The sequence below is a fragment of the Cucurbita moschata genome, unplaced genomic scaffold (genome assembly GCF_002738365.1).
Source record: "Cucurbita moschata cultivar Rifu unplaced genomic scaffold, Cmos_1.0 Cmo_Scf00008, whole genome shotgun sequence".
Lineage (NCBI taxonomy): Eukaryota > Viridiplantae > Streptophyta > Magnoliopsida > Cucurbitales > Cucurbitaceae > Cucurbita > Cucurbita moschata.
Genome location: NW_019268524.1, coordinates 2,283,990 through 2,308,620, shown reverse-complemented (window position 1 = coordinate 2,308,620; position 24,631 = coordinate 2,283,990). Strand labels below are relative to the sequence as shown.

At 35.8% G+C, this 24,631-nt stretch overlaps 3 protein-coding genes and 1 long non-coding RNA gene across 10 annotated transcripts; 1 reads left to right on the top strand and 3 right to left on the bottom strand.

Moving 5' to 3' along the window:
• Positions 1-1,184: 1,184 nt before the first annotated feature.
• Positions 1,185-5,924, top strand: LOC111446116. Of its 4 annotated transcripts, XR_002711016.1 has the most exons (5): positions 1,185-1,464; positions 1,752-3,699; positions 3,882-4,436; positions 4,926-4,989; positions 5,102-5,924. XR_002711016.1 is itself a non-coding variant. In XM_023084782.1 (2 exons), exon 2 carries the CDS (start codon positions 1,981-1,983, stop codon positions 3,244-3,246), a length of 1,266 nt encoding a protein of 421 aa, XP_022940550.1. In that variant the 5' UTR covers positions 1,185-1,464; positions 1,752-1,980; the 3' UTR covers positions 3,247-3,766. The 4 variants fall into 4 exon arrangements, 1 of the variants encoding a protein (XP_022940550.1); XR_002711017.1 differs by lacking the exons at positions 4,926-4,989; positions 5,102-5,924 and having other exon boundaries at positions 3,882-4,036; positions 4,302-4,436; XR_002711018.1 differs by lacking the exons at positions 4,926-4,989; positions 5,102-5,924 and having other exon boundaries at positions 1,629-3,699.
• Positions 5,925-6,032: 108 nt separating this feature from the next.
• On the bottom strand, positions 6,033-10,610 carry LOC111446115. Of its 3 annotated transcripts, XM_023084781.1 has the most exons (9): positions 10,174-10,610; positions 9,485-9,538; positions 9,265-9,355; positions 9,067-9,175; positions 7,648-8,840; positions 7,525-7,575; positions 7,343-7,441; positions 6,840-7,004; positions 6,033-6,391 (listed from the first exon to the last, which is right to left on the bottom strand). In XM_023084781.1, the coding sequence occupies exons 5-9, from the start codon at positions 8,806-8,808 to the stop codon at positions 6,242-6,244; spliced, it is 1,626 nt and encodes a 541-aa protein (XP_022940549.1). In that variant the 5' UTR covers positions 8,809-8,840; positions 9,067-9,175; positions 9,265-9,355; positions 9,485-9,538; positions 10,174-10,610; the 3' UTR covers positions 6,033-6,241. The 3 variants fall into 3 exon arrangements, with proteins under 3 accessions (XP_022940549.1, XP_022940547.1, XP_022940548.1); XM_023084779.1 differs by lacking the exon at positions 9,485-9,538; XM_023084780.1 differs by lacking the exon at positions 10,174-10,610 and having other exon boundaries at positions 9,067-9,078; positions 9,115-9,175; positions 9,265-10,117.
• Positions 10,611-17,199: 6,589 nt separating this feature from the next.
• On the bottom strand, positions 17,200-20,259 carry LOC111446561. 2 transcript variants are annotated; one of them, XR_002711097.1, is made up of 3 exons: positions 20,023-20,259; positions 19,466-19,648; positions 17,200-17,473 (listed from the first exon to the last, which is right to left on the bottom strand). It is a non-coding gene; the product is annotated as an uncharacterized LOC111446561 (long non-coding RNA). The 2 variants fall into 2 exon arrangements; XR_002711098.1 differs by lacking the exon at positions 17,200-17,473 and adding an exon at positions 18,000-18,042.
• A 666-nt stretch (positions 20,260-20,925) lies between these two features.
• LOC111446357 lies at positions 20,926-22,035 on the bottom strand. Its single transcript, XM_023085144.1, has 2 exons — positions 21,571-22,035; positions 20,926-21,401 (listed from the first exon to the last, which is right to left on the bottom strand). The coding sequence occupies exons 1-2, from the start codon at positions 21,825-21,827 to the stop codon at positions 21,014-21,016; spliced, it is 645 nt and encodes a 214-aa protein (XP_022940912.1). The 5' UTR covers positions 21,828-22,035; the 3' UTR covers positions 20,926-21,013.
• Between the last annotated feature and the right edge of the window lie 2,596 nt (positions 22,036-24,631).

Below are 24,631 nucleotides of genomic sequence, written 5' to 3'. Positions count from 1 at the left end.
ATATATATATATATATATATATATATATATATATATATATATATATATATATATATATATATATATATATATTTTCAGTAGCTCAATAACGACAATTTTAAAGACATGTGTGATAGTGTAACAATCCATGTCCATGAGCACGTTTTGTCTCCACTCACATGCACTTTCGATTTTATTAAGCATTTCTTAGCTGTTCTATACTCGAGATCCCTCTCGTTCAGATTTGATATCGATTCATTCATGTATTTCTCTTTTATTCAGTTGTCGCAGTTAGGCATAAAAAAATCTTATATTGGATAATCTCAAAATATGTTAAAATTATCTGATTCAAATGAGTAACCTGATCGTGTAAAAAATAATAAATATATGGTAAGTCAATCATTTATTTTTAAGAGAAATTAGAGAATAAATAAGGAAAAAATAACTATAAAATAAATTTTCAATACCTAAAAATTAACAATTTAGTTTATAATTTTAATAACATTTTTCGTTTATTACAAATTTTAAAAATAAAAAATTAAATTATTTATTTATAAATATTACTCAACTTATTTCTAATTTTTTTAAATTTATTAAGAATATTTTTATAAAAAAAAAAATAGTTTTAAAGGCTAAATTAATAAAAATATCTTTTAAACTAAAAAAAATATTGTTACGATTGTTTTTAGATCTTAAACTTTAAAAGGTTGATTAATATCTCTAAATTAAAAAAAAATTAAAATACATTTACCTGTATCTTTATATAAATATTTATAAATATAAATTTTAAGAGTAGTCCGGACACTTTTATCTTTATATATATATATATATATAATTGTCTATCGACACTTTACAGATTATTTATTAATATTTTAATATTATTTTGAAAAGATTTTTTTTTTGTAGTTATTAATTACACGATATTTTTTTTCAATATTTTTAAAATAAAATATTAATGATCTCCGAGCTTTTTTTAATTTAAAGATATTATTGAATTTTTAAAAAGTTTTATGGATATATTTTTTAAGATAAAATTATAAAATAGTTAAAAAGAAAAAATGAATTGTTAAGGAAATTTGAAAGGCAAAGACGGAGTCACTGAAGTTTGGTTGTTCGCTGCAATTGTTGGAAGCAAGTTTTATTTTGGTTCAGGTCAGAGCTTCCATACATAACATGACATACATACATGACATACATGCATATATATATATATATACATACATACATACATACATACATACATACATATCTCCTTCCCTTCTAAACCCCTTTCCCTTTCTGATTCTTCTTCCATGTTTCTCCCCTTTCTTGCTTCTTCTTCTTCCTCTTCCTCTTCTTCGTTCTCCACTGATCTCCCTTTTCCTCATCCACTTCACTGATCTCCTTCATTCTACTTCCAACTTCCCAATTGCGCTCAACGGACCAGGGTTTCTTTTGTTCTTTCCTGCTCTGCTGCAATTCGCGTCACTTCCGTTCTTCTTCCAGGTATGTGGTTTTTTCGTTTTTTCCGGCTCCGCTTCTACTTTTTTTCTTTTTCCAATTCGGACTTAGGGCTTTGATTTCGTACGATGATCAATACACCTTTTTCGCCTTGATTTTTCTCTTGTTTCTTTGAGGGGTTTAGTGATTTTAGTTGCTTTGATCTCTAGGGTTTTGGTTTGGGGAATATAGATCTGAGTTTGCATTCTAATGCTTCTTGGCTCTGTTCTTGATGCCGAATTCTTCCTTTCAAATTTAATGTTGCTCAGTCATTGCTGGGATTATGATTTCAGGCTGCTATAAATAAACCTACCCTTTATGCTTCGTGCACGTACTGTTCCTCCCCTACCCCCTCCCCACTCAAATGGTGTGGCCTCTGAGACTTGATTTGTTCTGAATGACGTGGAAGTATAAATTCTGGGGGGTTTTTGTATTGGTACAGTACCGCAATTCAGCTTCAATTTGAGTGACTGGGGTTTGGAGCTGCTACAGTTTACAGTGTATGAACCGCCCTCTGGAGAAATGCAACCTCAGCACAGCTCCAGAATTGATTTAGGCGACTTGAAAGCTCAGATAGTTAAGAAACTTGGAAATGACAAGTCAAAGCGGTACTTCTTCTACTTGAGCAGATTTCTGGGTCAGAAACTGAGCAAGTTTGAGTTTGATAAGATGTGCGTCCGTGTGCTTGGAAGGGAGAATATTCAGCTCCACAATAAATTGATAAGGTCAATTTTGAAGAATGCATGTGTAGCCAAGACCCCACCACCAATAAATGGGTCAGGACATGCACAGTCTATGCTACAAGCTTCAAACAACTCACCTTGCAGGGAAGATGGCCCTGAACATAATGGATCTACTTTTCCGAATCAGAATCAGAATCAGGCTATGCCAATTTGGCCAAATGGAGTTCTTCCAGTTTCCCCACGGAAAGGGAGATCTGTCTTACGTGGAAAGTTTAGGGATAGGCCGAGTCCGCTTGGTCCGAATGGAAAAATAACATGTCTTTCGTATCAATCATCTGGTACTGAAGATAGCAGCAGCAAAGTTATTACAGAGAATGGTAACGTAAACATGTGTGACTATCAGAGACCGGTACAGCATCTTGAAGCAGTAGCTGAGCTACCTGAGAATGACATAGACGGAGCAGTTCTGCGGCCATCAGAAAAACCAAGAATACATCCAACAGAAGCAGCTGTTCTTGAAGATAGAGACGAGGTGGAACAGTCAGATCCCTTAAGCATCCTCAGAGGTCCTCTACTTCCACCTCTTGGTTTTCCCTTTTGCTCAGCTAGTGTAGGTGGGGCACGCAAGGCCTTGCCAGTTGGTAGTAGTGGCAGTGGCCGTGATTTTCTGAGTTGTTACGACAGTATTGGATTGTCTGATTCAGAGACGGTGAGAAAACGAATGGAGCAAATCGCAACTGCTCAAGGGCTTGAAGGTGTTTCTATAGAATGTCCCAACATCTTGAATAACACTCTGGATGTGTACCTGAAGCAATTGATCAAGTCTTGCCTTGAGTTGGTGAGATCAAGGTCTACAATTGAACATACAGGGCACCCTATCCAGAAGCAACAGAATCAAGGGAAGGTTATAAATGGTATGCGGCCCAGCAACCACCAACACGTACAGAATAGCAACGGGCGGTCTGAAGTTTTGCAGGAAAAGAGTTTAGAATGCTCAGCGTCATTGCTCGATTTCAAAGTTGCTATGGAGATCAATCCAAAGCAGCTTGGGGAAGATTGGCCTTTGATGTTGGAGAAAATTTCTATGCGTGCCTTTGAGAAATAAGCAGTTGCAAAGGCTTTATTTATCCTCAGCCATCCTTTTGGCTGGTCTTGTTCAGGTCCAAAGGACTTTAAATTTTACCTGGGATGTCTTCCTGTTCAGCCCTTCTTGCTGGGGTATACTTGATCACACTCCCATTGGGTTCAGGCTCCAAGATTCCATGCTAAAAATATTGTAACAACCCGGGGAACCTCCGACCGCACATGAGTCCCTTGCCCATTGCCTGCTCCATTTAGGAAGTTGAATTAACTCGACTAGAAAAGGGGAAGCTTTCAGCCAGAATGCCCATAAAAAAGGTTGTTCTGTTGCATTTTTAGCATTCATGTTAGCCCCATTTGCCACTACCTTGTAACTTAGCCTTTTCATGTAACTTATTTTTGAGAGAATCAGAAAAGTTTTGCAGGGATACTGTCAATTAGTTTGGTGAAAGATGGAACACCTGGGTGAGAGCTTCAGGTGCTGTATGTATTTTAGAATCTGAGAATTTATTGGGATTTCAATATCAATAACAAATTAACATCCATTTCAATGCGTTGTGTAGATTGGTCTCATCTTCAACTATATGATTATTCAATATATAATCATGTTTTGTCTTCTAACTTAAACTAGCTATATTCTAAATCGATCTGCCCCTTTAGATAAATGTGAATGTATATGTGGGAGAAGTTCAAGTCTCAGGAGCAGCACAGCCTGATTTCGAGGTCTCTGCAACTGGATATCCCGCTTGCTACCGAACAAATCAACGTTCTACAAATGCCACGATGAATTGGATGGGGACAATTCTCATTAAAAGGTAACGTCATGATTGAACTTTGTAGTAGACAAAAGTACGGGACCATTTTAACTCGAAAAGCACCTGTTCTTCCGAGAAATAGAAATTAGCTCCACCTGATTTTGTGGTTTTCTGTTGTTTTATCGCAAGTGCTTTGGCTGATCATAATTGATTAGTGTTCTTCTGAGAGGTTGCCTCACAATTTTCTTATGATATTGCTTGTGCTTGTTGTCAGTAATGTATATTCTTCAATTTTAGCTGAACGTGTGTTCATATTATTTTGAAGTAACTATTGCCGAGTACTATAAACTTCTTGAGTCTGTGTCATTGGAAAAAAGAACTTCAGAGTTTGTAATGCACAAGGGAAGGAATCATTGAAGCAATCACGGTGACGTGGCGAAGTTCATATCTCATCGACACGGTATCTTTCCTTCTTTACTTATATCATGTTAATGGCACAAGCTATTCACTAGGGATAGTTGAAAATTAAGATAACATGTCTGCTAAGAGATGATTCACTTTGTTATCAATTGAGAAGTATTCTATTTCTGTCCATACTTTCAAAAATACGTTACGTACTTTTATGATGTCGATTAAGATACAAGAAAAGACTTCTGATTGAGGAAGAAAAGACTTTCGAGGAGATGATTCTCTCGTTTAAATTATATGTTCTTAAATCTAATTTCTATTTCCCTGTCAAATGAACCTTGTAACAACTCAAGCCCACCGCTAGCATATATTATTCTCTTTGGAATTTCCCTTTCGGGCTTCTCCTCAAGGTTTTTAAAACGCATATGCTAGGGAGAAGTTTTTACACCCTTATAAAGAATACTTTGTTCTCCTTCCCAACCGATGTGGGATCTCACAATCCTAGATCAGGTATAATCCGTTGAAAACTTGTGTTCTCTAGGCGCAGAGAACTGCAGTCTTTGTTCCTTGCTGTACATACCTACAGTGGCATGCTTATTTTAAAGGTAATCAGAATTCTTTGAAAATTTTGATATTGTCCAGCTATGCTATCCTAGTTTTTGTTTTATCTTGTTTCTTGATTCCCATTTATATGTTGTGTTCGCTTTTGGTGTTCAGGATGATCATGTTGCTCTATGCAGCAAATTCTGGTTTCATTTCACTCACTCAGCTATGTCTATGCTTTCTGCATCATGTAAGTCAATTTTGATGTTAATTTGTCTTGCTTTGTTTGTGGGATGAAGGAAGCATTTTGATAGCTCAAAGGAAGGAAAAGAAGTTACTGTAAGCAAATCTAATGGTTTGATTGACTCGTATCGACGTAGACTTTGATGCTTTAATGAGATATTCAAATGATGGAGAAGTCGCTCTTTTTAAGATTGTCTCAAACGATCGTCTGAAAGTGACAAAAGAAACAGCTTATTCTTTCTTCGATAATTTCTGATCTTTAGTGAACCTCTCAATAGGATTTGAACTCGAAGTTCTGACCATCTATAAGAGAAAAAAGAACGAATAGATCTAGTAGGATTTTTGAGAAATTTTTTGAGTTCTTTCGGAAGTGGATGATTATTGAACTGCTTCTCACATTTTGTAAATAGCCGGAACATTGAGGTGTAGGGATTTATACTTTGACTAGTCAAAGCTATATTGAAGCCCCCATATTCTTGTTCATCGTTTTATTCGTTTTTCAAATTGTGGCTAAGCCAATTGGGGAGAGTAAAATGGATTGGATTGAATTGACAGGAGCCTTGGTAATGAACTTGTTCGGATGGCTTCACTCTTGTCTATGAAGACCTTACATGCAGTCTCTTATACTCCCATAAAGGGAAGTGTTGAACTCAGCGCAGTCTTAAGCTAATGTCTAATCGTTGATTCCCATATGTGCTCTTCTTTGCTATGATTTTCTAACCCTGAAGTTTGTCCCTTTATTGTATTCAAATTGGAATAATCTTTAAATGATTTCTATAGGTCGAACTAATTTATCAAACTAATTTAAATGAATAATACAAGCACAGAGACCTATTATCAAACGCATTGAAACAAGTCGAGCTTCAACTTCAGAGACCCTTTTATCAAAAGCATCAACCTATGGACAATTTTGATTCACAATTCAATTGAGAGTAAAGATAAAACTGATTGAGTTTGTTGGTCAATTGGGATGAAACAAATCTATTCTGTACAAACAAACATGAAGTTGCAGACAGAGAGTTGTAAATTTGAAGAAAGTGGGCACACTATCTGTCTGCAGTTATCTATATATCATTTGAAAGGGTGAAGCTGCTGGCTGGCTGCTGATGCTTTACAAATAGGACACCAGTTCTTCAACCTCAACCATTGTTGAATACAAGCTACGTGATACTTATGCTCACATTGCAGTCTCCCGACTTCATCTCCTATCAAATATTCTTCCTGCAAAGAGTTTTTGACAAAATATTTAAAGCTATAATTGGCAAACCAAGAAATTTATCCTAGTTCTGTTAGAGGTATCAATCATCCTGCAAAAAGTTGGAAGAGATCACTTTCTTGGTATGTTACGTGATTAATAATCTCGTCCACTCGCCCATATCTGTAGATTACAATATAAGTGAAACTCAATGACCTCAAGAACAAGGTGATTGTCCAGGCTAAGATCAAAGGAAATAGGCAACAGAGAGCTATAATTTGAATTTCTTAGGCCTTTCTTCGACCTTTCTTCGACCTTTCTTCGACCAGGTATGCATTGGTTACTCATGTTAGTCTCAAAGAGGATTTTTAAGTCACTTTTACATTTGCTCTCTTTCATACCAGACACTAAATCTGTCGTTCTGTCGTAAATCAATCAAGATCATAGTAGTAAAGGAAGGATAGGAAAGGGAACCTGACAAATACAACATTTGATGTCGCTCAACTCCTCGATAGAGCCCGTGGCTGCTCTTCCTCCTGGTTTAGACTGATAAATGCTAGTATTAAGGCATTCTGTCAGGGCTTCTTCAGACAGTGCTGTGCTCACAGTCCCCATTCTCTCTTCTAAATCTAAAAGTTCCTATTTAAAAGCAGAATAGAGAAGAGAAATTAGTACCGATAATTCATCAAAACTGTTAAGTGATAAATGCTGCAGCTCTTAGCATAAAATAAATCAGACAGTCCACTAGGTAACTTAGAACAATAACAAGATATTGCTAAGTACTACAACTTATTTTTTGTGAGATCCCCTGATTGGAGAGGAGAATGAAACAATTTTTATAAAGGTATGGACACTTCTCCCTAATAGACACATTTTAAAACCTTGAGAAGAAACCCAGAAGGAAAAGCCCAAAGGATGACAATATCAGCTAGTGGTGGGCTTGGGCTGTTGCACTTTTACTTTCGAGAAGTGCTAACCTCATATGTCATGTTATCAATGTCGAGTCTCATGTCTCTATGCTGATCATTGATGTTTAGGCTATTGAGAAACATACTCGTCTCCAGAAGAATGGCTTGCTGCAAGACAAAAATCAAGATAACAGTCAGCAGCTCATTCTTTAATGAAATAAAAAACCAAGAGAAAACAAAAGACTACACACCTCGTAAGTGAGCTCTTCCTCCTGTTCAATTCTCTCCAACGCCAATAGTACCTGAAAATTGTATAATAACTAAGCGACAACTCTTTCCCAGGGCCATAAAATGAGTTTTAAGAAGACTATTACCTCTGCAATTCCATTGTGGCATCTAAAACTGTTCAAATTTGTCAAAGTGCTGGAAATATCGGCTTCTGTAGGGGTGGCTCGTCCAATGTCATGTATACTTTGACTATAATCCTCTGGTTCGGGGTAAATCATGCGGTGCCTGGAGTGTGATTCTGAAGATGACTGAAGTGAACTAAAAGCATTTGAGGAGCTGGAGATATTAGATTGAGGCATCCAAGAATTCATCGCTAGTGAATCCTGCGATGACAGATTATCACTATTGCTTTGATATGAATGCCTTGCCCCACTACATACACTTGTCAAACTTCGAGTCCCATATGATGAGAGAACATTTTGTCTGTGAAATACGTTTCGACCTGGTCGTTGATCAGAAATAAAGATGCCGTGCCGGGAAACACAATTCTGCCCCCGGGAAGTTCCACCCACCTTCTTTCCACGAGAATGGGAACTATTCTCACCATCATATATCATCTTCTTTGTTACATTCTTCCTTCTCACAAGGTTTCGCTCCAGCAAAGAACCATCTGATGGAATTATTTCAGATACTGAATCACAAGGGAAGTTTCTTGAACTGTACCTACTGTTACCACCATTTGATGTCTGGCAAAGACTTCTAGGTTGCATGGATGCATGAGAATCTTGATTGTCCACTTCAAATCTTTGAACAGAGTTTCTCTTAGATTCGGTGTTAGCGTCTGTACTGCAACTTCCCCTTTCCATCAACGAAGTATTAGCAGGCAATGAACTTTCAGATTTTACTTGAAGCCCTGTATGGAACAATACAGGAGGTGAGATAAACTCCAGTTCTTCCAAGTCATCTTGAATGCTATCATTTTCAGAAGAATCTGTTTCAAGCTTAGATGATAGCTTTGCAAAAGGCTCTGGAAAGGATTTCCTGAGATTTCTGATTGCAGAGGAACTCTTTGAGGAACTTCCAACAACTTCTTTACCGCTTGAGCTGCGGAATGGCCTTTTTGAGCTGGTTTTATTCGAACAGCCAACTTGTACACCACTAGTGGTGCATATCCTACCAGTGCAGCCAAGTCGGTTGCCATATCGATTACTTTGATCCCTGTTCTTCACGTTATCCCTCAAAACTACACCAGGTCCCTTCCTAGAAACAATTCCCATATGAACTCTTTTACTGGAATACTCATCCATCAGAAACTATTTGCAGTCTACAAAGCTAGAATCTGCACCAATTAAGGAACATATGAGATATCAGTGTAACAATTAAACTAAAGCAAAAAGGTAAAAGGATAAGAAAGAAAGAACAAAACAAGAAAATTTGGATAGCATAATACAGAGATAATAAAAACAGAGTGCAGTAAGACTACCAAATGTAGACAGATAAATGAGGAGCAACCCATGAAAACCACAAATTACTCCCAAAAATTTTGTGGAGAACATGAAGATTACCTCAAATCTCTTCAGCAAAAAGCTAAACAACTGATTATCTCAACTTGAAATTTTGCTAAGTTATATCCTTGAGTGCAGGAAGCGCCTTTACTTTTTCACTTAACCAGATCTGCACCCATTAAGACATTCACATATCAGAACCCTTCCGTTCAATCATGTTCATACTCTCTGACTCGATGGGAAGAAAGTAGTGATTACCTGATGTATCACTCTGTCATGCAGTTTGAAATAAGCTTTTCTTCGTCTTCCTTCTATACCCTTTTTTTCCCTTCAATCATATCGACTCGACCTAGAGCGACATTTTCATGATTGTGAGTTGAACTTTTTTGATGTTAAACAAACATAAATAAGATGCACAGGATAAAGTAGTAAGGTCCAAAACCAGGCTAAATCCATATATGATCATGATTAATTGAACCTGGGAAAACCAACATTTTAACAGGTCCAACTGTACTTCTGTCACAATCTAGAACTGCAGGCATTTGGAATTATTGAGTAAGGAAGAACAATCAGCTGACTTCACCAAAACATTGTATATAACAATACAAAATGGATATTGGATAATACTCGAAAGAAGATACCCAATCAAAAAACTACAAATCATTGGAAGAAATCCCAAATTCATTTAGAACAACTAGAAAGGGACCGCCACTTGAATATCCAAGACACAAACTATGGAAATGCCCTCAAACAGTAGTGCACAAAAGGAACCGAATGCCTGTTCTTCAAGTAATATTTCTGAAGGAAAGGCCATTAAAAGAACAGAGCAGAAGAATCTGAAGGACGTAAGTTAAAATCCATCCTCATGGATTGTGGATCTCAATGGATTTTCCCGGACCGAATTGCTCGATTCCTATCTAGAAAATGTTCCTGTTCTAAAGGCAATCGGGCTACAATGCATCTCAATCAACCGAAACGGAAGAGTGGAAAAGGTCTAATGAACAAACCAAACAAAAGGAAATTGCCATAATTGATATAGACGCCAAAAAAAAAAAAACATTCGGATCACTTATAGTTGGCTACTTCAAGAAAACAAAAAGAAAACAGAACTCATCAAAAAGACACCAAAAAACTTCATAAAAGTCGGAAAGCTTTTAGAAACTGAACCTGCTAGAATCGCAGCACCGAACTTCAAATCTACCACGTCTCCACCTTCTTCTGGAAAAATTATGGACAAAAGACCGAGTGATGAAGATCAACGTTCTGAAGACGCTTTCTTCACCTTCACTTTCGAGCAAGAATGGCGGTGAAAGAAAGAAAGGGAAGATGATCAAAGATGGAAAAGATGAGGAGATCTTGAGTGTGTTAAATATACAGATACAGAGAGATTCTTTTCTTAGAAGCTCAACTGAAGACTAAAATGGTGACGTTCAGCAGCAGCAAGAACAAAGAAATGGCGGTTTCTGCGATATCAGCCGTCGGATCGGAGTGCTCTGTACGGCCTATGATCTACGGTTGAGGATCATTCTAAAGTCTCAACCCATCATTTTTTTACGCGATTTTACTACGGTGTCAGTGGCAGGAATTATTGAAAAGAAATTAAAAGATGGGTACGAAACGAAAAATAATGTTGCCAGCTCGGGGGGCATAAGCGTCATTTTGATGCCCTCTTTAATGGGCCCTCAGCAGCCCGTTTAGTGAGCTATCGCAGTATTGGGCCCACTACCCCTTCCCTGTGGTCCAGATAATTTTTTTTTTTTTTTTTCCTTTCGTCCTCAAAATTATTAATTCTTGTACGAAAATTATAAGAATAACCATAAATTGTTCAATTTGCAATATCATTATCCAAAAAAAAGAAAATTACAAAATGAAATTGTAATTTACACCACTATCTCCTTATAATGTTGCATTATTTTTTAAAAAAAATTAATATTTAAAAATAATAATTAAAAAAAATGTAGGTAAGTACGTTTGAACCTAATTTAAAATGTATTATTCAAAACGAAATAACGCAATTTAAAACCATATAATTAATTTTCAAATTAAAATTGGAGGGCTAAAACTAAAAACCAAATAAGATGAATAAAATAAATAGAAAAGTAAAAACTATGGTCAAATATGGCCTACTTTTTTACCCAAGACATCATGCCTTGCCATCATTTTAGAGCGTGACCATTTTATAATATTCATTCTTTTTGTGGAAGGGAGATGGTCCACTTAAGCATGATTTTATTACCTAATGTATTGAGAGGGAAAGGTTCTCAATAAAGTTCTCAAAACACAATAATCTTTTACCACCATCTTTGAGGAAAATAATGTCCAATAATAAGGCCCTTCAATACCAAGCTTTAACCCTTCCATTGACCTTTAACCTAACTTACAAATTTGGTAGTTATCTTATTAATGTCTCACCGAATCTTAACTTGATAACTTTATGTACTTCGTGTAAAAGACATATATTTCAATGATGTAGTGAATAGAGAAATGGAATGACTATTTCTATAATTTTGTAGGAAAGAGTTTCGCACCCTCAGATTGGTTTATATAGACTTTATTGATCAGTAGTTAAAAGAAGGTGAAGAGACAAAGGTGGAGGGACAAGGATGAACATGAGTGGATTTCGAGGAAGTTTTGAAAAGTTTGAGAGATTTTAGAGCTATTTCCACTTTGTTATGGAAAATCAAGTGGTTCAATTTTTCCATATAATAATTACAAAAGAATCCAATTTGTATATATATATATATATATATATGTAATTTCAACCATTGTTTGGGCTTTAATCAACTTAGTGATTGACAAAGATAAAATTTTATTGAAAAATGAATATTTGTATAGATAGGGTCTTCAAAATAAGCTACGAAGTTAACCCTAGCAAGCTCCTAGGAACGAATATTGAGTTAAATCAAAATCTGAAGCTAGAATCTGATGACCATCAGAGAAACTCCAAAAATGTAACTTTCTAGAACCTTTAGATGGGATCAAAGGAAGCTGATCATCGGAAAAAGAAGATCAAGGAATAGGCAAAATGGAGATTTTGATTGAACTAATCTATTTGTAACAGCCCCAACCATTAGCAGATATTGTCCTTTTTGGGCTTTCCCTCTCGGGCTTCCCCTCAAGGTTTTTAAAACGCGTTTGCTAAGGAGAGGTTTCCACACATTTATAAGAAATGTTTCGTTCCACTCTCTAACCAATATGAGATCTTACAATCCATCCACACATTTATAAGAAATGTTTCGTTCCACTCTCCAACCAATATAGGATCTCAAAATTCATCCCTTTAAGGTCCAGCGTTCTCGCTAGAACACCGTTTGGTATCTAACTCTGTTAAGAATGAGAAATAGAAATAGAATTGGGATCGAAAGTATGATCTTCATTCAGGTTTACCACGTTTAAATAGGATACAAACTATCAACTAATACCTAAAAATAGAAAAATATATATCTAATTAAATCTGGTAAATAAATAAAATATACGGTTAATCAAATCTATACTAACAACTTTCTAAATATCTAAGATATATTCTAACCAATTCTCACGGCAAAATATCCTCTTAATACTCCCCCTCAAGTTGGAGAGTGTATGTCGATCACACCCAACTTGTCCTTCAAAAAGTCAAATTGCTGTCTTCCCAAAGCTTTAGTAAAAACATCTGCCAATTGCATTTTGGTCGAAACATAACACGGTTTGATGATTCCAGCTTGTAATTTTTCTCGAACTATATGACAATCTATTTCAATGTGTTTCGTACGTTCATGAAAAACTGGATTGGCTGCTATATGTAATGCTGCTTGATTATCACAATATAATAATGCTGGTTCGGACAGTGGAACATTCAAGTCTTGAAGAATGTATCTTAACCAAGTTAACTCTAAACAAGTATTTGCCATAGCTCGATACTCGGCTTCTGCTGATGATCTGGACACATTAGTCTGCTTTTTAGACTTCCAAGAAATAATTGAATTTCCGAGGAAAATGCAGAACCCAGAAATAGATCGTCTGGAAGTTCGACAACCACCCCAGTCAGAATCGCAATATGCCTGTAATCTTAAATTGTTTTCAGATGGCAGTAGAAGTCCTTGACCAGGAGTGCCTTTAATGTACCTCAGAACTCGAAGAGCTGCCTCCCAATGTGGTTTTCTTGGTTCATGCATAAATTGGCTAAGCATACGAACTGAATAAGCTATGTCAGGCCTAGTGACGGTCAAATATATTAATCTGCCAATCAACCGTCTGTATTTACTTGAATCATTCAACTTCTCTCCTTCGGTTAAAGAAAGTTTCAGATTTTGCTCCATAGGAAATTTGTCTGGACGTGCTCCTGTAAGACCTGTGTCTTGAAGGATGTCTAGAGCATACTTCCTTTGAGACATAAAAATTCCTTTTCTAGATCGAGAAAATTCAATGCCTAGAAAATATTTCAAATTTCCTAAATCTTTGATAAGAAATTTCTGGAGTAAACTAGTCTTGAGATATTGAATTTCTTCAAGATCATTGCCTGTCAACAGAATATCATCAACATAGATTAGAACTGCAGTGAAAGAAGTACCTTTACTCTTAGTAAACAAAGAGTAATCTGCTTTGGACTGAGTGTAGCCTGCATTTTGTATAGTTGTAGAAAATATGGAGAACCAATTGCGAGAAGCCTGTTTTAATCCATAAAGAGATTTATGGAGCCGACATACTGTATTCTCCCCCTGTCGGCGAAGACCTGGTGGTAAAGACATATAAACTTCCTCGTCTAGATTACCATGGAGAAAGGCATTTTGAACATCCAACTGATGGGTGAACCATTTTCGAGCAGCAGCAACAGTGAGTAAGCAACGAAGTGTAGTAAGTTTCGCTGTAGGGGAAAATGTTTCTGTGTAATCAATACCTTCAACCTGAGTGTACCCCTTTGCTACTAGTCGAGCTTTATAACGTTCAACAGAACCATCAGAGTTGTATTTAATTTTGTACACCCAACGACAACCAATAGCTTTATGACCAAGTGGTAGAGGAACGAGAGACCATGTATGATTACGTTCCAAAGCTGCAATTTCATCATTCATAGCTTGCTGCCATAACGGGTCGCCAACTGCCTCGTCATAGGTTTTAGGTTCTGTCTGGGATGTAATAAGAGCTAGAAAAGCACGTTGAGTAGGAGAAAAACGAGAGAATGAAAGGTAATGATGAAGGGGATACCTGGTGCCAGTGCCGGGACTTGAGCTAGAGGTTAAATGATTGGCTCCAGAAGACATCTCATAATCCTTATGCCAAGCTGGAGGCTGTTTAGTACGAGTAGAACGTCGAAGTGGAGCTGATGTATCAGGTGGGATAGGATTGGAATTAGTGGGCGAATCTGGAGAAGGTGGAGGAGACGACGGAGTAGTAGGTGAAGGGATAGGAGGTGAAGGAGGAGTAGGAGGTGAAGGAGGAGTAGGAGGTGAAGGTGGAGGATGGATGTTTGAGTAGGATGGATCATGAAGTGGTACAACAGGAGTCAAAGGAGCTAATGTCGAAGTTTGTGAAGCTGATGAAAAAGGAAAATCATCTTCACAAAATTTGACATCACGGCTGATAAAGAATGTGTGAGATTGCATGTCATACAACTTGTAACCTTTATGACCACAAGGATATCCTACGAAAACACAAGGAGTTGCCCTAGGTTCAAATTTTTGCTTAGGATGTACTATAGTTGCATAACATTTACAACCAAAAACTTTAAGATGATGAAATGTAGGTGGTCGTTTGTAGAGTGCTTCAAAGGGTGTCTTGTTAGATAATAATGGTGATGGCGTTCTATTTATAAGATAAACAGCCGTTAAAATGCACTCTCCCCAAAAATTAAGTGGAACCTGTGACTGAAAAAGAAGAGACCTAGCTACATTTAGGATATGGCGATGCTTGCGTTCTACGACTCCATTTTGTTGTGGAGTATAGACACAAGTGCGCTGAAATTCAATACCACAAGAAGTAAAGAATGGTTGCAAAGATAGGAACTCAGTCCCATTGTCTGATCGAACTATCTTGATAGTAGTATGAAATTGAGTTTGAACGAATTTAACAAAGTTCATCAACAAATGATGTACTTCTGACTTATGTTGCATTAAAAAAACCCAAGTACATCGAGTAAAATCATCAACAATAGTGAGAAAAAAACGCAAACCGGAATGGGTAGGAATTTTATGTGGTCCCCAAACATCACAATGTATCAGATCAAAAGCAGAATGGGTTGTTATTGAACTTCTTGGGAAAGACAACCTAGTTTGTTTTGCTAACGGGCAGATACTGCAATTATGAGAATAACTCGCATTATTAAGATGCAATTGATCAGCTAGAAATTTAAAACGAGAAAAGGAAGGATGACCTAGGCGTAAATGCCACAAATCAGATGACTGAGATACTTGATGAGCTGAAGACTTGATTGGAGATGAAGAAATATGATAGAGACCTCCAAATTGTTTACCCGAGCCAATCATCTTCCCCGTAGCCAAGTCCTGCATAACACAAGAATCAGGATAGAAGGTGACATAACATTTCAAGTTATTGGTAAGTTTGCTGATCGACATTAGGTTTAAATTGAACGAAGGCACACATAAAACGTTGTTTAATTTAAGGTTAGGGCTAAGGGAAATATTGCCAGTATGTGACACACGTGCTGTCTCTCCATTAGGCAAATTTATTGTAGACATGATGGCAGCCTTTGGTTCAGTCATAACAGAAGATTTTGATACTATATGATCCGTAGCTCCACTATCGAGAATCCATGAATTAGAACTCGCAGAGTTAATAGATAATGTAGATATGGGAAACAAACCTGCAACATTGATGTGATTGTCAGAATTACCAGAAGGGTGATGATTGATTGCAGATAAGGCTTGTGCTATCTGTCGTAATTGCTCAGAAGAAAAATTTGGAATGGAATTAGGTGACTGTTCTTCTGTATTCAACTGTGAAACATCGGCCATATTTGCAGATGATCGATATCCACGGTTATTGTGTTGATTGTCTTGTCTTGTCCTTCCAGAATTATTTTTCTGTCGACACCGATCTTCTGTATGGCCCCTTCTATCACAAAACTTACAGTGAAACTTAAGAATTCGACACTCATTAATTGTATGACCACTTTTATTGCAGTGTTCACACAATTTGTCCTTGGCGAATTTTGAATATATTGTTTTCTTTTGCACTACTGATGCAATCAAGATTTTCTCAGTAGGTTCGGAAGTTACCTGACGCTGCATCTCTTCTTGTACAAGTAATGAATAGGTTTGCCTCACATTAGGTAATGGAGACATCATCAATATGTTAGATCTCACCGTTTTATAAGACTGATTGAGCCCCATGAGCAATTGCATCAACTTGTCTTCTTCGCGTTGATCAATATGTATTTGACGTTGATTACAGGTAAATGGTGTGCGGTACGCTTCCAGTTCATCCCAGAGTGCTTTGAGCTTGATGAAATATGTTGACAGTGCCATGGTTCCTTGTGACATCGTTGCTATCGAGTTTTGTATTTGAAAAATTGCTGGAGCATTCTTTTGTGAGAATTGATCGTGAAGATCAACCCACACTTGATGAGCTGTCTTGGCGTGAATAATGCCTTTAGCGATATCTGCTTCAACGGAATGAGTTAACCAAGATATTATCATACTGTTGCACTGATTCCAGAGTTCGAATTCGGTTGAATTTGCATCTTGGGACGGTTCCTCAATTGTGCCATCAATGAAGCCAATTTTCTTCTTGGCAATAAGAGCATGCATAACTGATTTCCTCCAGGATTGATAATTTGCTCCATTTAATTTGATTGGAACAAGTGAATATCCTGGCTGATCAGAGTGATGAATATAGTACGGATGTGTTAAATCAACATCCGAAATTTTGAAGCTAGATTTGGCTGATTCCGCCATAAAGGAAATTTTGATATTTAAGAACACCAAGATCGGTGCTCTGATACCATGTTAAGAATGAGAAATAGAAATAGAATTGGGATCGAAAGTATGATCTTCATTCAGGTTTACCACGTTTAAATAGGATACAAACTATCAACTAATACCTAAAAATAGAAAAATATATATCTAATTAAATCTGGTAAATAAATAAAATATACGGTTAATCAAATCTATACTAACAACTTTCTAAATATCTAAGATATATTCTAACCAATTCTCACGGCAAAATATCCTCTTAATAAACTCTAATACCATTTGTGACCCGAGGACGAGGATGAAAGAAATTGGCAAATTGGAGATTTTAATTGAGCTAAGGATTAGTAAGGACAGTACCTGGATGAATGTAATGTGGCTTTGCCCCCACTCATAAATAATGACCATCACCATGTGGGCCTCCCCTCTCCAAGCATCTGTATCTTCCTCACTGAGTTTCCAGAAGTCATTTCCTCGTCGATTGGATCAAACTGCGACACTATACATCCATCTTCTAGCTTTTTGTGTTGTCATCTCAGCTTATTTCAGGCCTTGAAATCCTGTTCAAATTTAGCTTCATCCTTCAGTAAGAACATTAACAAATATCTGACCAAGTTTATCATGCAACATGTTGATTGTTGCCTTCAAAACAAGCTCCATTTCTATCATCAAATACTCAAAAGTCGCTTCACTAGGATATTTGGGTAGAATTTGGCATCATGCTACTAACAGTTAGAATAAACTAATTAGCTTGACATGTTAACCCAATTGGAACATTTTAAAGGTACGAAAACAAATAGACAAAATGCTCAAAAGTTCATGTAAACTATACCCCACACCAACCAAAAACCAAGAAGAGCTATGCATAAAGACATTTGCTCTATCCTGTACAGTTCAACTAAAGACATTTGTCTATTTGCATAAACTAATTATCTATCTGTACAATTCAATCCCTATCCTGCCGCTTACTAGTTATGTATAAACATGACGTACCGTCTATACAGCCACAGTTGAGCAAAGCATCAATCATTTCAGTGTATGCTGTTCAATCAATCAAGAAATCATGACAAGACTTCATTTCCAATACAATCTTGTGAACTACATGGACATCTTTCAGAATCCCAAAACCCTAAAGAAAAAATGTATTACAATTGATGAATGGAAGGGTTATGTCTGAAAAGTGAATCAAGGTGCACAAACTTGTAGCTCTAGGTACCCACAGGAGCATGAGCCACTCAAGGAAACTTCAGAACATGCATGAATTATTGTGGGTCAGACCAGAATGAGCAGTGGGGAGTAAATATCCTCCTATGGCTATGAGAACGTAATTAATTTGGAAGCTTATATGCATCCATTGTAGCTAAAGAAGAAATATACAGTGTCAGACTGGTAAAACAACAAAGGTATATGCATCGCTCTTGATGGATATAAACAGTATCAAATAGGTAGTAACTTGTTTAATGTTAGACGAACACGACTCTCCACAATGGTATGATATTATCCACTTTGAGTATAAGCTCTCATGGCTTTGCTTTGGATTTTCCCAAAAGGCTTTACACCAATAAAGAGAGCATTCTTTGTTTATAAACTCATGATCATTCCCTAAATTAACCAACGTGGAACTTTTATCATCCAACATTTGAGATTATATTTTCCTCTACAAAGACCATAAAGAAGCCCGAAACTTCTCTCCGTTGAAGAGATTGCACATCAATACTACCATTCATAGAAAAGCTTCCAAATCTATCGAGCCAAATAAACACTAACTAGAAACTAAAATACACACCCATAATCTCTTTAATACCACTATCAACTGAAAATAAGTCTAATACACTATCAACCAAATTTAACTGCAACGCTTAATTGTTCCAATTGAAATGTGGCTGCCATAAAGCATTTGAACTTACAGGACTGGAGACATTATTATGAGCTTTGTAGTGCAGATTGTTAGACGAATAGGACTCTCCACAATGGTATGATATTATCCACTTTGAGCATAGGCTTTCATGGCTTTGCTTTGGCCTCATACCAATAGAGAGAGTATTCTTTATTTAGAAATCCATGATCATTCTCTGAATTAGCCGATGTATTGTCCACTTTGAGCATAGGCTTTCATGGCTTTGCTTTGGCCTCATACCAATAGAGAGAGTATTCTTTATTTAGAAATCCATGATCATTCTCTGAATTAGCCGATGTGAGACTTTTATCATCCAACATAGATAAAGTACAGTAACCGCTGAGTAAGCAGCTTAAGAAATGATTTCTTGTAGAAACTGGCCTGGTTCAGTCAAAGCATTTAGAAGACCATAATAAGTGGTGCCGACAGTGCTAGACCTCCAATAGCAGTACCTTCTTCCACAGATTCAAATAATCAAAATGCTTAGTCAACTTTTCTAGCTTCTCCCTAGCCCTGGCAGAGAAAAGACTGAGACTTAACTGGAACAAGAACTAATCACGACTCTCCCATACAACTGTCACAATGACGGATTTCCCACATGACTCAACGACAATGCATCAAGGAATCTAAAACTTAGAATGCTTTAATTTATTACCTTCAATAGCGTGCCATAACTGACATTGTCTACTCCACAATTATTTGGTTTGGACATTTCAGTGGAATTCTTCGGAGCTAAATCAATATCACCGCAGTGAGCACAGGCTTCCTGGACAGCATTCATAAAAATTGTATTCAACTTTCCATAAAGTCTCTTCGCAATTTCAATCATCTCAAATAACTGAGAAATTAAAGAACAATACGAAACTCAAACCCAAAAACTGATGCAATTTCCGAGAAGGATATACTTCAATAGAAATCGTCACTCATAGTTTCTGACGTCGAAATATTTTTCCACACAAATCCGTTACACGAAACCATATAATTTTATTTAATAAGAACGCATACGCTACCAACACTGAGAATGAAGAGGAGAAAGAAAACTAACAGATTCCCCTTAGTCCAGACGCGGCATGATATTAAAACTTCGCATACAACCGCAAGCAATAACATGAGCAAAAAAACGAAGTCCTTAGTGTTTTTCCTCACACTCCAAAAACGAGCAGTCGAGTTGAGTAAAAATTAGAGTAAATATACAGCATAAACAAGTAAAACCTTGTGGAGCTCCTTCCGGCGAATGAGTAGGACCACAAGAGACGTCAGCCGCTTGAGATTAGAACTCCGAGGAGAGTCTTCCCGGCCGGGCAGTTGCCGTGCATTAAGGAGTCGGACAAGAAGATACGTTCGTGGAATCGGATAAGCATAAAGCCAATGGAGGATAGAATAACGAGGCGACCCGTAGCATCTTCTCCGACGGTGGTTATGAGTGCCGATGAGACAGAGAAGCTAACCATCGGCCATGGGAGCGAAAGAGAGAAAGAAGAAGAGGACGACACTTCGTAAAATTGGCGGTAAATGTCCGGTATCATTAGGCTGGGCCCGTGGGCCCAATTATCTAGGATGAGGCCTGGCCCAGTTTACTTTAGTTATGTGGGTACTACAAGGCCCAGCCCAATAGGAACAAATATTTTTTTAAAAAAAATATATTTCAAACCACCGTAAATTTACTGATTTGCCCTTATGTGAACATTTTATATTAAAACAATAAAATAAACGTAGAAAGGTGAGTTTTTTTTTGCCCACAAGCCCAATGTACTAATTTGCCCATAACATATATTTAAAATTGATTATGGCAAGGCACGTGAATACGCATGACATATTTAAACAATTATTTTATATTTTTTAATTTGACTAATAATTTAAATGCTAAAATTTACTGGACAGAAATGAGATAAAACAAACACAATTTAAAAATATATTTTAAAATTAGATAATTAAACAATAAAAATATAGAAATAATTTTCCAAATACATTTTTTAATTCTAAATATTTGGATATTTTTTCATTTCATGCACACTTTGAATTTTGGAAATATATATATATATATATATACACACACAATATATATTATTAATTTATCTACATGGACTCATGAAACATAAAAAGAAAAAAGAAAAATAGAAAAATATATATATATTTTTTTTCCTTTTCTTTTTGTTCAGAGCAATAAGTGAAGAAAGGCCAAACGATTTCATTACACTACGCGTTATTGCTGTTCATATTCTTGCAGATCAAAACAGCTCATTGATTTGAAGCCATTAACGAGCTTCCGATCGTGGTACCTTTGCCCTAGGGTTTGTCTTCTTCGTTCGTTTTGATCATCATCTTCATCGCTCTCTCGATTTCTTTCCTCTGAATCGGAACCCTCCGCCGGTTGTTGTTGTTCTTCGTCTTCGTTTAGGGCAAGCAGAGGCATCGATTTAGGGTTTCGCCAACTGTAGAATGAGGCTTTTCTCGACCATTTTGACGCCATTAAAATTCTTCTCCTCTTGTTGAAAGGATTATCCGGCTTCTCTAAATCTTTCACTTGAATCACCTCTGATAAATTCGCAAACGACTTCGATTTCCCCGAGAAATGCCTCGATAAGCCACCTCTACAATTCCAATCCCCCCGAGGAATTTCATCACATTAAAGAGTATTAAATCTCTAATTCGTGTGATTAATCGGAAATTTTAGAGTTCAATCGCCGTTTTCGGCTTCAATTTTCGATTTCTAGGTTATAGGAGAGTGAAAATTGAAGAGATAGAGATAGAGAAACTCACTTGATTACAAGAGCGTCTTCGAGAGAATCCAATCCGAGCAATCCTCCTTCCTTTGGCTTGCTCTGCACCTCATCGTCGTCGGAATCATCGTCGGGAACTCCAATCGACGACGACTCCGACGAGTTTTCCCCAATCGAACTACCAGATCCGGACTCGCGAAAACCCGACCCGTCCCGATTATGAGTCTCCGCGACGGCGGAGGAGTTCTCCAACGGGACTTCGATGCTGAACGTCGGAGAACCGAGCAAAACCTCCATCACTCACAGGCGGGAGATCAAGTCCGTCGCAGTAGAGATTTCTGAACCTTCCTCCGCTCTGCTTCTCCTCGCCGGCAACGCCCAAGGGTTAGGGTTCGTTGTCATCAACCGGCGGCAGATTGGTACCGACTTTTCTGATAGGGAGAGAGAAGATAGGAAGACAGAGAGGGAGAAGGGGATAAGGGGGGGACTATCACTCTGTGAACTGTTTTTGTTTTAAGTAAATCAAAAATAAAAAAAATATATAAAACTAGAAAAAAAAATAGCTAAAAAACTGTTCCACTTGAAATTATTATTACTATTTTTTAATATCCAAACATGGTTATAATTATTAAAATTTCTTTTTATTACATATTTGAAGTATTTTTGGTTAATCACTTTAAAATGATTTTTTTTATAATTACTTCTCAAATATTTATTAATTTATTTTTTGAACCACTTTTTATTTATTATTTTAAAAAAACTATTTTTAATCATCCAAAATTACATGATATAAAAAATATTTAAATACTAAATTGTAATTAAACTTTAAAAAAAATCATAAATGGATAGGAAGAAGCAAACATTTTGTACCCACAAATATAACAAATTAATGCAACCTTAAAAAAAGGAAGCGGAGTGTTTGGGAGACGAGATAGTGGAGCCCGATTGCAGATTATTAGGGATTATATATCTACGTGGAATTATGATATTTGCATTTTAAGTCTTTTTTTTTTTTTTTCTTGTGAATTTAAAATATTATTATAAGAAATTATGAATGGGAGTATAAACTTTAATGGTGGTATATACCAAAAATAGACTAATAAATGATTATTTAAAATGATAACAAATATAGCTCGTGTATAATAAATAGGTGTGAATAGTCAAATATATGTATATATTTATATATATATATATTGGAAATTGAACTCTAACAACTTTCTTTCATATAATTTACCTACTTTATTAGGGTTTTATGAATCATAATGCATTTTTATTTTTTATTTTCAAAATATATTCATTAAAAAAAGTTTTTTTTTTATTTTATGCCTATAAATTATATAATTTAAGATTACTCCATGAAAAAAAAAGACGGAGTTACTTGTATTTTGTCAATGTAGTTAATAACTATCAATTTTTTACACGCTTATTAACCTCCATATTCTTGAGATCATTTTATTTGCACATGGTATTAATTTATTTATATTTTATCTTATGTACTCGAGCGCTATCGAGAGATTTGAATTTAAAAATATGTATTTTATGTTGGTGTTAATATTTGAAATTTTGAAAAACAATCTTAAAATGTATTTCATACAACTTTCAATCACAAGTAATTGTTTCGTTTTCTTACTTTTCTTATAAAAGTTTTTTCACAATTTTTTTCTCGAGCGGATTGCATCGTTTCTATTTTGATTTTGTTAAGAATGAGAAATAGAAATAGAATTGAGATCGAAAGTATGATATTCGTTAATGTTTACAACGTTCAAATAGAAAACAAACTATCAACTAATATCTAAAAATGAGGGAAAATATATATCTAACTAAATATTGTAAATAAGATAAACTCAAAACTCCCATAAATTCCAAAAAAATAAAAGAAAAAAAATATATAAGATATACTCCATAACTAATTATTAAATATATTCTCCAAATATTATATTTTAATAGACTTATTTATAGAAATAATAAAAAATAAACAAAATATGGTGTGTACATAGATGACAAATCACTTGTTTATTTGGATGATAACTCAACCAGTAAAATTCAAATTCAAATTTTGAGCTCATTCTACATTCTCTCTCTTTTCAACCTCAGACCATAGATATTTTTGTAATGCAACTAAATAAACGTGTCATTAAAAACAAAGATTCATCGGTCGGTCGATGGATTGGGTGAGGGGTTACCTAACTTTGAGGTGTAAAGCATGGATTGGTATAAGAGTAGAGTGGATAATAATCTATCATATAAAGCTCTGTTCATATGAATAGACTATAAGAATGATAAAAAGCATCAAAGATTCCACAAACAATCATGATTTTGGCCATTATTGGATAATATATATAATATTTAGATTAAGTCCATAAATATGATAGAAGCACGAGATGATAGTATTGAACCATTGGTTTTTGTTTTTCTTTTCATATTTTTTTTTATAAAAAAATTAGGTAAAATATGTCCAAACCTTATATGAATTTAAATGTATATGAAATTCTAATTTTCAAAATTGTGAGGACTAAATGATAATTTTGTTGAAATAAAAGGACCAAATCTGAAACATTTTTTTTTCCCAAGTGAGAGATTGGATTTGTTGATTTGGGTGGTGCTGGGTCTCGTTTTGTACAATCAAATCGCCGTGGAAGATGGGTCATGGTCCAATTAGGTCAAAAGACCATTTTGCCCTTTTATTTGACTTTTTTGAAATTATTATATTTTTTTTTATTCCAAAACTGTCTGAAATAAATAAATAAATAAACATCAATATCCCATCAAGTTGATTAATTTGTAAGGCCCTTTGAATATATGCTTAAAAAAAGTCAATTTTCGTAATAAGTGAAATAAAGTATTCAATAAAGTAAGACTTTCAGTTCTCAAAAAAATAAATGGATATTATTTAAATCTAACTTTATAATTAATTCTCCAAAAAAAATAATAATAAAAGAATTTCGGGCCCCACACACCAATTTTTAAATTGATTGATTGACAACCTCTCACCTGTCACTGACCACCATTCCCCCATCTTTTGACTTTTCATAGACTTTTACGAATCAACCCCCCGATCTCTTCAAATTTGCATTTTCGCCCCAACTTTTGTTTATATTTGC

Excerpts from the sequence above, each read along its gene's own strand:
- LOC111446115 (XM_023084781.1), bottom strand. The coding sequence starts at position 8,808 with ATGGATGAGTATTCCAGTAAAAGAGTTCATATGGGAATTGTTTCTAGG. Across the intron at positions 7,576-7,647 it reads GCCACAATGGAATTGCAGAG|GTACTATTGGCGTTGGAGAG; the intron begins GTAATAGTCTTC and ends TACAATTTTCAG. Across the intron at positions 7,005-7,342 it reads TTGATAACATGACATATGAG|GAACTTTTAGATTTAGAAGA; the intron begins GTTAGCACTTCT and ends GCTTTTAAATAG.
- LOC111446116 (XM_023084782.1), top strand. The coding sequence starts at position 1,981 with ATGCAACCTCAGCACAGCTCCAGAATTGATTTAGGCGACTTGAAAGCT.
- LOC111446357 (XM_023085144.1), bottom strand. The coding sequence starts at position 21,827 with ATGGAGGTTTTGCTCGGTTCTCCGACGTTCAGCATCGAAGTCCCGTTG. Across the intron at positions 21,402-21,570 it reads GAAGACGCTCTTGTAATCAA|AGGTGGCTTATCGAGGCATT; the intron begins GTGAGTTTCTCT and ends TTGGAATTGTAG.